The 13,748-nt window shown below is 41.4% G+C and overlaps 2 protein-coding genes across 2 annotated transcripts; one reads left to right on the forward strand and one right to left on the reverse strand.

Annotated features, from left to right (window-relative positions):
- Positions 1–211: 211 nt before the first annotated feature.
- LOC109427121 (nuclear RNA export factor 2) lies at positions 212–13,584 on the reverse strand. The gene is made up of 4 exons (XM_019702688.3): positions 12,348–13,584; positions 11,520–12,239; positions 793–1,569; positions 212–702 (listed from the first exon to the last, which is right to left on the reverse strand). Exons 1-4 carry the CDS (start codon positions 13,446–13,448, stop codon positions 496–498), a joined length of 2,805 nt encoding a protein of 934 aa, XP_019558233.2. The 5' UTR covers positions 13,449–13,584; the 3' UTR covers positions 212–495.
- LOC115266272 (uncharacterized) lies at positions 4,400–7,098 on the forward strand. The gene is made up of 3 exons (XM_029872249.2): positions 4,400–6,385; positions 6,443–6,531; positions 6,602–7,098. Exons 1-3 carry the CDS (start codon positions 6,331–6,333, stop codon positions 6,827–6,829), a joined length of 372 nt encoding a protein of 123 aa, XP_029728109.2. The 5' UTR covers positions 4,400–6,330; the 3' UTR covers positions 6,830–7,098.
- Positions 13,585–13,748: the final 164 nt, after the last annotated feature.

Genomic DNA, 13,748 nt, shown 5'->3' on the forward strand with positions numbered 1-13,748 from the left:
CGGTTGCCTTCGTCATAAAGTCATAAGCAAAATGAGAAAAATGTCAACTCTAAAGTGGAGTGAATTTAAAACGTGAAATTTAGTACAATTATTTGATTTCCAGTGCTAAAGAAGCTGGAGAACTAACTACTGTTATCCTCGAATTGATAAGCAATACAACACAAACACGTGAAAGGCGAAATGATATTTCACCAGAGATCGACAAATACTGTTTTTGAATGTCTCCATTGTAAAATGTATTTTTATCATATTCATATTCCAGTACCTCAAAAAGTTCATAATTTCATCACACTTTCAATTAATTTCGAGAGGGTATTAAAATGAGTCAGTAAAAGAAAAAAATGTACCCGAAACGTGATTCTGAAAGCGTGAAGAAATTGCAAACCTTTTTAAAGAGGTACCACACCTACAGCAAATATACGCACAATTATAGTAAGTTCACCATTACACAATCGCGAACATAGGACCAAACGTTAAAACGACATAAATTTATACTTAACGCTTTTGGCCCAGAGTTGTATCAAAACCATTCTCTGGAATGCGATCTTCCTCGTACAGCTTGAGAAAGATGTTGAGCGCTACCTTCAGGTTCCAGGAAGATTCTTCCAAACAACGCATACACCATTTACGATTGAGACGGGTGAGCTCCTGGAACACGATAATTGTATTTTCGCGCTCTTCGCTGTGCGGGACAAATGGATCCTAGGAAAGTCAGAAACCGAAAAATGGAAATTAATTATCAAATGAAGGTTAAATCCGTAGAAATTCAAGGTGCAAAATTTTGAGACTTACCGCCACCTCCGGCTCGTCATGATGCTTGAATACGTTCTCCCGCCCGTAGGTGGTCAAGTTGTACATGTGGAACAGATCGTTGTAGATTTTGAACTCAATCGCCTTCTCGAAAATGCCCAACCCCTTGGCGCAGGGTTGAATGTAAAACGTCCTCGTGAATCCCAGCACAAAGTCATCGCTCAGGAGCGAGTTGGCCATTTCCTTGAACGCACCGTGCACCGTGATGACTACGCATTCCGGCCGGAAGATCGGTGTGTCCACGCGGAACGAGTAGAAATCGTGTTCCGTTTTGGGGAACGAGACCAGAACGTTGGCAATGCGTTCGCTACCCACCACCAGACTGCTGATGGCTCGGTCAATGTTGGCCAAACGGAGCAGGTTTCGGCTTTTGCCTTGGTATGCATTCAGCCGCACCTGGTGGGAATCCATCGTTTTCGATTGAGTGAAACTGCTGGTCATCGAGAACTGCGCCTTCGGGTGGTACAGATCCTTCAAGCTGGACCGTTGGAACGAGTCGTAGATTGAGAAATAGTGCTTGACAAAGGACTCGGTAAACTTGTACGCTTCCGGTGTGCAGATAAAGTTTTGCGAAAAGTTTACATTTCCCTTGTCCAGCAGTGGGATGCCGTCCAGTTTTTCCATCGCCGGAAAGAATTTCCGCACTTGGCGAATGTACTCGATTCCGGTTTCAGCCGCATTGCACACCGGGTTGTTGTCCAGGAACACTTCCTTGATTTTGGTCTTGATGACGCCCTGCAGGTCGTCGAAGGAACGGATCTGATTTAGAGGAAGAAAAGAGGAAAGGAATATGAATATGGGATAAGTATCAGGAAAAAAAAATCTTTAGTAAAATTCAGCCTGTTAGTTAACCACGCTCATATTCAAGACTACCATGAAATTTGAGTAAGTATAATCAGGTATAATCTATCGCATTTTTAGTTCATTTGATAGGCAACTCGTGCCGCGGTCTGAGGGCTACCGCGGATTGCACTACTTTTCCCCGAAAATAGTATGCATTACATTTTTGTTCAAAATGTTAGTGATTCTAGATATTTGATTGATCAAAGAATTAACCGACCATAAGCTGATGAGTCTTTAGGGACAATATGGCTTTTTTTATAAAACTTTATTGTCTAGTTTTAAAGCTACACCCGATTCGTTTTTTGCACGTGTCGATTTTTGGCCATAGCCAGGGATGGGATCATTCATTTGCGAAAAGTTGCATTCACTTACTACTACGTTCAGAAGCATGCTATCAAAAAACAATGTATGGATGAATTGAACCTTGTAGTTTTATTTGAAAGTTTGCCGAACAAGACGCGGTGAAAGTAAATTACATTGTATTATTGATGCTACACTAGTGCATTGTTCTACAAAGTTTCGGGTACAAAAAAAAATGAAAAAAAAGTGTTCCGTACATTGATTTTTGCTACGATGTTTCTGAAGCGAGTTAACAGCAAGTTAATGTAGGGTGGGGTGGGGCAAGATGGGTCAGTGCCATTTTTGGGCGTATTACTCATGTTTTGATTATGTTAATAATTTTGTTAGATGACCAGCGTGAATATACAAAAGTTTAGGGTATTGATTGGAAAATTATTCACTCTCATTGGAAATAAAAAATAAAATGATTTTTAGCCATTTTTCTTATGCGATACATTCCATATAATCTCCATATGAACGGCCGCGGGGCAAGATGGGTGACCTTCAATTTTGAACGTATTTTTGGAGCATTTAAAAGTTATTTATTTTTTATTACAAGACTATCTCATAAATGACTTCAATCAAGCGGAATGAACGCTCAAAATTATAACATAAAATTATGATTATGTTTTAGTGAAAACATCGATTTTCAAGTCGCTTTAGGACCACTCAAATCGTAAAGTTTCTTATATTCCAAATAAATTTATAAAATGTTTACTAGTAGCTCTTTTTTACTCAGTATGGATATGGAGCATATAGGAATGCGGAACAAATCTTATACTTTGACGTTTTTCGTTGAAAAAATGTGAATTATTTATCACATCGCAGAGTATTAATGTTGACAGTAGGTTTTGAAGGTGAACCAGCAAACTTTGCGATGATCGGATTTTAGTGAACAGTTTTATTTGTTGTTTTTGCTTCGAGATGACTGCGACCTTGTTTGTCGCATCGTCGACACTTCCGTGGCTTTATTCATCAATGAAACTTCCAGAAAATTACAAGGAGCACTCCGTGCCGTGTTCGCTACTGGTGTCGAGTCCACTGTTTCACCCGCTGAGCTGACATCGAGAATCGCGCTATTGACGATCAAACGCAAAGCTAAATTGCGCAGGTGGCGCTTTTCTAAAACAGTGAATTGCGAATTCTAGACTGAATTACTAGTGATACAAATGGAAGAAAAGTAAAATTATTGCGGATTATCATAACTTTCATGCAATGTATTGACCAGAAATATGTTATTTTTGCTTCCAAAGTTGAAAATTTTGCATTACCTAACCTCACATTTGATCGCCAATCTGTTCCGTCCAATGCTGGGAACTCGGTGTCCATGTGCTCGATCGATGACACCAATATTTATTGTCGCGCTTATCTTTTATTAGAGTCCTGCGGCGGTCGTACGCTCGCAAGACATACCGCCGCATGACAGTCGCAAGGCAAAACAAAAGAAAAAGTGTTCCCGCCAAAAACAAAAGCACGTGGGTTTCGCGAAGTGACAGATGTTTTTGGATGTATTTGTGACGAACGGCAAGAGTAGTTCAGTGGAATGAGTGTTCTTGCTGTCAAACCCCATATAGTGGAATTATATACTTTTAAATCTGGTGACGCTGTTATGATTAGTGGCTGTCGCGCTGATATCAGAAGCCAGAGGCAGATAATCGCCATATTCTGATTTTTCTTGAGAGGCATAATAATTGGCTTCTTTAGCGGTGTTGAGATAATTCCATATTCTGAATCTGCATGCGAAACTGAGCCGAAATCCAAATTTTCATGAATTTTGGTGACCGGGAACCTATTTTATTTGAAGTTTTTATGGGAGCGATTTGTCGAATCACCCCTCGTCGCATTTTGTACTGGGTGGAGCTGTCAAACAGTTACCTAGCTGTCAAAAGGTGATTTCAAGAAATCTCTTTGAAATTGATTTTAGGTATCAAAATAAAGTTCTAAAAATCTGAAAAAATCATAGTGGCTCAGAAAAAGGTGCTCTTTCGTATAAAATTAAAAAATCGATACATTATTCTTAATTTAAAAACCCAATTGGCTTCTTTAGCGGTGTTGAGGTAATTCCATATTCAGAATCTGCATGCAAAACTGAGCCGGAATCCAAATTTTCATGAATTTTGATGCCCGGGAACCTATTTAAAAATCAGTTTGAAGTTTGTATGGGAGCTATTTGTCGAATCACCCCTTGTTGCATTTTGTACTGGGCGGTACTGTCAAGCAGTTGGCCAGCTGTCAAAAGGTGATTTTGAAAAATCTCTTCGAAATCGATTTTAGGTACCAAAATTAAGTTCTAAAAATCTGAAAAAAATCATGGTGGTTCAGAAAAAGGTGCCCTTTCGTATAAAATCAAAAAATCAATACATTTTTCCTCATTTAAAAACCCAATTGTTGACCAGAGATATGTTGGATCTATTATTCAGATGACTTTTTCCTAGTGCACTCAGTGAGCTCCAGTGTTTGGATGCCGAGGTGATAAATGAGCCACTCGACCGTTTTTTCCCCTTCTTTTGGCTTTCTTTAGTCTATTTCATAGACGCCAACTTAGCTGCCAACTTGCTGCGGCGAGAACCGGACATCACAAAGTGTTACACTTTCTAAGGCTCTCCCATCGTTGTCTTGGAACAACTATGAACATTCGTTATTTTTATCATCATTTATCGCATTTTTGCTCTAAAACCGTAACATACAAATTAGTTTAATTGTATTAATGATGTTGCTGGTTGCCTTGTCATAAAACTCAAGAGTCAAGAGCTATGACACTAACAAGCCTGACAAAAAAATATTCCTGCCGAATGATGCGCTTTCATTAACGTCGCCGAGCATCCTGTCTCTCTTGATGGCGCTCTCGTACCGAACCGGGAATGAACATGAGTGTTGCGCACAGATGCGCAGCCATAAATTTGAATACTCCGTTGTGTTAGATTAAGAAAACTGAACACCCCAATAACAATACAGATTGACATTACAATGCATAAGCCCAGTAAAGTCACACTTAGTAACTTGTGAGGAGGTGTGTTCAGTATAAGAGCCAATTATGCTCTCTGATTCCGTGACCGAATATGTAAGTTTGACATACTATAAACTAAGCCTTTTAAATAAATAAACCTGATTTGCAGCTTTGTAGCTGATAAAGACAAAAACTCGTCTTAATTCTGCTGAAAGAGTCGGCTACCAGCACCTCCCGCAACAATGAGTCACATGAGTAGCATTTCGGAAAGCATTCCCGAATCGTCGCTTTACGATTCGTTAAATACATTCGTTAAGTGTAGCACAAGCTGAGAACATAGCTACCACTAAATGATTCGCGATAAAATTCCACACACTGAGTGAGTCTTTCTTTCCTTTTTTTCGACTCGACGAAGCCGTCGTTTCGTATCACAGCCTCCACCATTGTCAACCGGGTGTTTACGGATGTTTTATGGATTTCGCATATTCGGAACATTTCTGTGCGTAATGAACATTGCGATTACAGTGCTTGCATGTGACCACTTGTCCTCTGTAGATCACCAGGGTCATTTCAGGGTCGACCTGCACATATGATGGAAAATTGGGATAAAACGTTAAGCAAACACGTTCTTCAAATGAGCACACCCACAGTAAATAACTAAGAGATCTTTGCCAATGAACCATTGTTTCATTCATATATCGCATCTGTAAGACAGGTTCGAAGATGCACCACAGACAAACAAACGTAACTCTTGCGAAATGTCCATCGACCACGCTTTTAACGATCATTTAAATCTTCACAGGTGTTGATTTCACAACCAGAAGCGCGCGCATCGTTTTCCTTTGCGTTTGACGTTTCATACTAGCGCCTTCTGTTGACGATATTGCATAACGCAGTGATTCGTGAAACATTCCCACCAGGTGATGGTAGTGTGGACTGGGCGATGGGTTTTCACGAAAATGGTTCTAGGTGTTACCTCTATTTGTCTGTGACTGCACTCTGCCCAAAAAGTCAACGAAATTTCTATTACGAGCACAATAGAACTCCAAAGCATAGTCTAATGTTATTAATTGATCATAGGGTGAAATGAATATCATTATTGGTATAGCGAACGGGAGAATCCAGATATTACGTATCTCAAAATTTCACACTCTGGGTAATCCACAATAAATTCATAACAGATAGTAGCCGTTGACGTGATGCAAAATATTTCGTCACAATCAAGTTCATTCATTCAATTTCGTTCGCTTAGCAAAACGCAAAACGGTTCAAAAACAACAGTTTCAAAGCCATTTGTATAAACAAATCATCATCGGTCTGAATAAACGCGATGCAAAAGCTCTGAACATTTCATTCAAAACGTTGGTGTAGTTTGGTAAAATTCTTTGAACATGAAGCACTTATTCAGTATATTGATAGTAATTCTAGTCGCAGTATCCATTCTAGGTTAGTCAAGGTAAATTTCAAATATCCAGATGTTTGATCAAGATTCATATATTTCAGCAAATGACCCTGTCCCAATTCCCTCGGACATCCAGAAGCTGTTCAACGAAGCAAAGCTACCGTGTACTCCACATGATGTAGTGAATCACGTAAGAATAACCTCGATTTGCAATCTCTAGTCTGATTGGTCTAAAACTTTGCTAACTTTTCGATCAACAGGCCTGCTACTTTTGCAAGTGCAACTTCCACGGCAACCGCCAGCATTGCGTGTACACGTGCGATCCGGAATCCGGCCGACCCGTAATGCCCGGTTCGAAAATGTGCACCGCCAACGATAAGTTTAGGGACGGTTGCAAGCGATGTCGGTGCAGCAAGGGACAACTGTTCTTCGATTGTTTCATTGCAGATGTCTGCAACGATGAAGGCACCGGTGATGACGAGTTCTGAATCGTTTAATCGACTTTGTACTTAAATGTGAAATAATAAAAAAGCTGGTCATCGGCATTACTTGTTTTCTATCAATTTCCTTCGATTGAGCCAAGCAATTAAGCACTGTATTTGGAGGAAATGTCAGTGCAAAATCCGTTTTGTAAAATTTAAATTTGATTTCAGTAGGTATAAGGAAAGAAATGAATGATTCTCAGAAATATTATCGAGATTACTTGGTTTTTAGGGTAGTAGACACCCGAAGACTTTAAAATACGAATCTACTTTATCAGGAAAAACCCGAATTAATCCACCTAGTGGTGATATCGCCTTTCTCGTCGATTATGTAATCAAGATTTTTTCGTCGACGTAAGCCAAAGTGTTCCTGAATCCTGAGAATACTCTAGAACGAAACAAATTTCATTTTCTTCTTTTGTCACAGTGCTCGTTGACTCGTAATGTATGTGTTTGATGAAAAAAATACCCAAACAATGAATCGCTTAGCTCATTAGATTTTTAAAGAAATTTTCTGGAGGTCTCTTATTTCACCTTAAAGTTTTAAAATTTCTTGATTTCTTGATTTATTTGTGCTCTTCCACTAAATGTTGAAATCCGACAAAAAATTTCCTAGGGGAAGAGGGGGATTGACATAGGAGAAAATCGAAATTTGTGTCAGCCTTATTCAGAAAAGCAAGAGTTTTATCAAAGCCATAATCGAATTTGGAAACTTTGGCTTATATACCGACGTTATGATAAACGTACATATATTTTTTATTATCTTTATTAACGAGATTTTCAGCCCAGGACTGGTTTATCTCGGAACGTACATATAGGCAGAGCTGGCAAATATCGAAACTCTCATTTGACTGCTTGACCACCTGCACTAGCACTGAATGCCGATCATTATCAAGACAATTAGACAAAAAAAAAATCTGCGCACTTCACTATATTTTATTAACATTGGGTATAAATCACTTTTTTAATTGGCCACTTTCGGCAGGACATCAAGACAGGCCCGGATTTAAGGGGGGGCAAAGGGGGCAAGTGCCCCGGGCCCCCCGATGAAGGGGGCCCCCCAAGAATCCGAAATACAATTTATATGTTTCAACGAAACCATATAAAATTCACGTGAATGAGCGTTCATATTTTAAACAAAACCCCTATAGCCACAGCTGTTATGGTGTGAATATTTAGCATGACCATACTAAGGGTGACGCGTTCAATTCCCGGTCGTTCCAAGAACTTTTCGTAAAGGAAAATCCTTGACTTCCTTAGGAAAAGAGTGTCTTCGTGTCTACCACACGGTATACACATACGAAATGGTCATTGACAAAGGAAACTCTTTGTTAATAACAGTTCCACAGTTACTGTGGAAGTGCTCATGAAACACTAAGGTAAGAAGCAGTGTCCCAGTGAGGACGTCACACTAAAAATAGAACTTATAATAGGGTTCCTAAAGGTATCTAAACTATTTTTGGCCATTGATCTGGATTTTCTCTTAAGAATAATTCGAAATCAAAAGTTTCATAATTTTTGGTGCAGTATTTGAAACTATGCGATTTTCTCTAAAAACCCTTGAAAGTTCTTATCGAGTGGAAACACTTTTCCGTGACTTCAAGTTGCTACAAAAAGTGTCTTTAAGCAGAGTGCAAGAAAGATTAACCTTTTGAGTAATTGTACATCAATATAAATTTCAATAGTTTCACAAATTTATCTATTATTTCACAATGATTATACAATTATACATACGTTTGTTGATTATGATTATATTTCGAAAACAAATGCCTTATACTTATTTGCATCAGTTCGCTATTGTCGCGCTTATCTTAGATTCTCAACAAGTTGCGTTCGAAACGCGCAGCATCAGATCGCGCCAGACCGCGCCCGTATGATTTGCACACGGTGTGCAACTTGGCTAAAACTGTTTTTGCAGCCGCCAGGTGGGAGCTGTCATGGATAATCAGCCGCCGTATACAAATCAAATGGGGCACAATCTTTTCGCGATTAACGACGGCTGATTGAGATTGTCAGCATCTGAGTGATTAAGCTGGGATGCACAATACTATCATGAAAAAGAGAAGATGATGAATTCTGGAGATGTTTGGGAGTTAAGGCTGGTTTTGAAAACCGAGTGTCTTGGAAACTGTAACTTTCCATATCTTTATGTTTGGTTTTACTGAAGATATTAAGATTTATTGGTACAGTTGCTCCCAAGAGACTAATCTTTGTATAATCTGAATTTTGAAATACTCGTCGATCTCGTGCAATCTCAAATAAAGTTGCTGCATGTTTTAGTAGATTTTTAACTGAACGTTAAGTTCTTAAACTTGTATAAATGTTTTCAATTCGGATGAAAGTTTAAAATATATGTACTATCTGAACGAGATGTCATTTACGCTAGCATTTTGACATTTGAGTCAAATATCAAATTGAATGTTCGAATAATTTTCTATTTGTCGGAATTTTAGAGAAGTTCAGAAATCAGAAGCTTTCAATATTAGGCCTAAAAAAATAATACATAGGATCAAGAAAAAAAAACGTAATTGTAAGGTCATTTTTTTTTTTAATTTTGATTCTGGGGGCCCACTTTTCAGGGTTTGCCCCGGGCCCCCCGAGGCCTAAATCCGGCACTGCATCAAGAACCGGTTCCGGCATATTACCGGTTCAGATATGGTCTGAAACTATTTTGCTGCTTACCATTCATCAGGTTATCGAAAATGCCGCGATTTGATGGGTCGCATGCATGGGTTTGTAATATTTTCATATCTCTCCCCTTCCTGGGGTACCGGCTTGGAAAACCTAAATGGACATAACTCCGGAACGGCTGGAACGATCCCAACCATTTTCAATAGGATACAATGGGATCAGATTCCGCGTTGACTGAATTGTTGGTCATCAAAATCGGTTGAGGTTTACTGCCAAAGAATTACGTGAGTTTATTTTTGTACACACTCATACATACACACACACAGACATCACCTCAATTTATCGAGCTGAGTTAATTGGTATATGTGACTTGACCCTCCGGGCCTTCTATCAAAAAGTCATTTTCGGAGTGAACATATAGCCTTTCCAGTACACTTGGTGTACGAGAAAGACAAAAAGGGTCTCCAGTTGGCCTAGTGATTAAGGCTATGAACCGCCAATCCGGAAACGGTGAGTTTGATTCCCGTTATGGTCGGGAACATTTTCTCGACTTCCTGGGCATAGTGTATCATTGTACTTGCCTCACAATATACAAATTCATGCAATGGCAGGCAAAGAAAACCCTTCAAATGATTACTGTGGAAGTGCTTTAGTAGGCAGGCCACTAAGAGAGGCAGGCCAAGTTCCAATGCGAACGTCGAGCCATAAAGAAGAAGAAGTTATCAAAAAAGCTGCTATTTGATGTACTGTCAAACCCCGCGCATGGTTTGGTTTGGTCCTCCTTTACATTTGACCGCTTCCGATGGGGTAACCGTAATCGGTTTCGGAACACTACCGGTTGTCCCCAATATGGCCGGACATTTTTTTGCCAAATCAAGATTCCTAAAAATCCGCGATTTGATGTGTCGCTTGCATGGGTTTGATTCACTTTTATATTTTGCCATTTCCGGCGGGACACCCAGAACCGGTTCTGGAACACAACCGATTCAGATGTTCTGAAAATATTTTCCTGCTTACTGTTCATCAGGATCTCAAAAAAGCCACTATTTGATATGTCGCTTGCATGGGTTTGAGTAACTTTTATACTTTGCCACCTCCGGCGGAACATCTGGAACCGGTTCCGATATGGTCTGAGAATGCTTTCCTGCTTACTGTTCATCAGGTTATCGAAAAAGCTGCGGTTTGATATGTCGCATACATGGTTTTAGTTCAATTTTATATTTGGTCACTTCCGGCGGGACACCCAGAACCGGTTCCAGGACACTACCGGTTCAGATATGGTCTGAGAATATTATTCTGCTTAATGTTCGTCAGGATATCAAAAAAGCCACTATTTGATATGTCGCATGCATAGGTTTGGTTAACTTTTATATTTGGCTACTTCCGGCGGGACATTTGCAACCGGTTCCGGAACACTACCGGTTCCGATATGGTCTGAGAATGTTTTCTTGCTTAGTGTTCATCACGTTATCGAAAAAGCCGCTGTTTGATATGTCGCATGCATGGGTTTAGTTCACTTTTATGTTTGGTCACTTCCGGCGGGACACCCAGAACCGGTTCCGGGACACTACCGGTTCAGATATGGTCTGAGACTATTTTTCTGCTTTCCATTCATCAAGTTATCGAAAATGCCGTAGTTTGATGTGCCGCATGGCTGGGTTTGTAGCGTTTTCATATCTGGCCCCTTCCTGGGGTACGGGTCCGGAACACCTAAATGGTCAAAACTCCGGAACGGCTGGACCGATCTGAACCATTTTCAATAGGAAACAATGGGACCAGATTCCGCGTCGAATGAACCGTCGGTCATTAAAATCGGTTGAGGTTTACTGCCAAAAAGTGATGTGAGTTTTTTTGTACACATACACACATACATACACACACACATACACACACACATACACACACACAGACATCACCTCAATTCGTCGAGCTGAGTCGATTGGTATATAACACTTGACCCCTCCGGAGGCTCTATCAAATTTTCGTTTTTGGAGTGAACATATAGCCTTTCGGTACACCTTGGTGCACGAGAAAGGCAAAAATTGTATCAAATAGAAATACTCACATCATTGAACCGCAAATCCAGCGCAATCAGCTTCGGGTAGGAAATCAACGACGAAAGCGCTCCCAACGATCGGATTCCGTTGTGTCGCAGACGAAGAATCAAACAGGCAATTCCGTACTTTCTGCCGGCCAAGGTGAGGATGGTCGACAACGTACGAGTGCTCTTCACGCTAAAGTCCACAAACTTGATTCGGTCCAAATGCTGCTGGAAGTTGCACAAATCCAGACAACGATCGTTGAACCGATCCTGAAGCGCAAAGTTCAGTTTTTCCTCCACCACTACCTGGCCGTCCTTGAAATCCGCCATGTCCATCTTGAGCACGATGGAAATGTACTCGTTGCTGCTCTTAATTTTGAGCGCCAGCTTCGACTGGACCAAAAATGCCAACGCTTCGTAGCAATTGATCACGAAGAACTCGTCCTGCTTGGAATAGGTTCGGTAGTAGCACGGATAGAAATCATAACTATCCAGCATGGCGAACAGATTCTCCAGAATTTCCGTCTTGTCGTAGCGCCCGTCATGGGAAACCACCACCTGGTGCCATTTGGTGTTGAATTTGTACTTTTTGAAGTCGCTGGCATTTCGGACCACACCGTTTATGGAGGCGAACATTTCACCGACAGTGGACGTGACTTCCACCTCGTCATCTCCACCGACACGATTAGCGGCTGCCACCACCTTCTGTTGCTTTCTCTGCTTTGCTCCGAGGAATGTGCTGTCCTGGAATGATATCGTACATGTGGGTTTAAGTGGTTTAGTATTTCAATATGATTGAGTCGCTATTTGTGCCTAACAACCCCAACCAAATAAACCCATTTAGGTACTTACGATTTTGATTATATGCGGGAAATACTCCTTCAGAACATCCATGTAGCCGGGCACATCGACAATCCCGTTGCCCTCGATGTACAGCTCGTTGATGCCGCAGCCCTTCAGTGGTCGCAGCGAAGCCGGATGCTTAATCCGGTTGAAGCGCAAATCCAACGTCTGGATGGGCAGATCCTTAATGGCCACCAGCGGAGAAATGTGCGCAATACTGTTGTTGGTCAGCTTGATCGCATTGATCTTGGCCCGAATCTCGTCCAATCGATTGATCGAGCTGCAGACAAGTTCCAGATGGGCTCGGTTTCCCAAGAAGACACACAGTTCCTCAAAGTCTCCGTGATTCCGGAAGCTGTCCAGGTTCAACATGTTCGAGAACCCATACAATCCAGCATTGTCGCATCGCTCGGCCACCGCCGAAAAAATCTTTCCATTCGGATAGAGCTGCCCCTGAATATACTTGGCAATGTTCAGCTTTACCGTCAGCTTCAACGGATCCGACGAACCCGGCATCGGCAGCTTCAAATTCTTATCGAACAGCTTTACCAGCGCCTTGCTGCAAAGCCGCACCAGGAAGTAATCGAGGTTCGTATGCTGCCGGTAGGCCACCGGGTAGAAATCATCCGTGCTGATAACCGTGAAAAGCGCTTCCAAAACTTCCTCCTTCCCATACTTGCCCTCGTGATGCACCATAATCTGATGCCAAACGTCGGCCCGATTAAGCGAAGCCCTGTCGTAAGTCGTATTGAAACACGTATAAACCAAGGCCTTTTCCGGTTCCAAGGCAATGTCCATCTCGCCGCTTCGCATAACCAACACCTTGCGGTTCATGTCGTTCGGATTGAGTTCCGTTATTGGACCAGCGGCATCGTCCATTTCCATCCGCTCACCAGGCACGCCGTCATCATCATCCATTGGCCTAGGAGCAAACGCCACCGGATTCTTAATTCGACGATTACTTCGCCGGTCGGCCTCCGCCATCGCTCTGACGTCTCGCATCGGATCGTCGTCGTCCTCGTCGTCATGGTGGAATCCTAGCTTGCGGATGTCTGGCTTCTGTTCCAGCTCCTCCATGAAAGTGTTGTACTGATCGTCAAGATTGGACATTTTGTGCGTCCGTTTTCCACAAGCACGAGAGTTCTTAGATCGATATTTTCCGCAAAATAAGCACTTTTACCGGGCAAACCAAACTGTTTCACTTCGTCTGCTGGAAAGACGCCGAAAAATGCTTTTATTTTTCGTTTGACAGTTCGCTACCAAAACAGACACCGGTCCGATGCCGAGGGATTGCCCCGCGTATGAGCAGGTAGGTAGGTACTTGCCGAAAATAGACTAGCCGAAACGAGTAATGGTATAATTTTAGATTGAGTTTAAATAAGGGCGAAAGTAACATGAGAGAGTTCTCTT

Source organism: Aedes albopictus, chromosome 3 (assembly GCF_035046485.1).
Source record: "Aedes albopictus strain Foshan chromosome 3, AalbF5, whole genome shotgun sequence".
In the NCBI taxonomy this organism is placed as follows: Eukaryota; Metazoa; Arthropoda; class Insecta; order Diptera; family Culicidae; genus Aedes; species Aedes albopictus.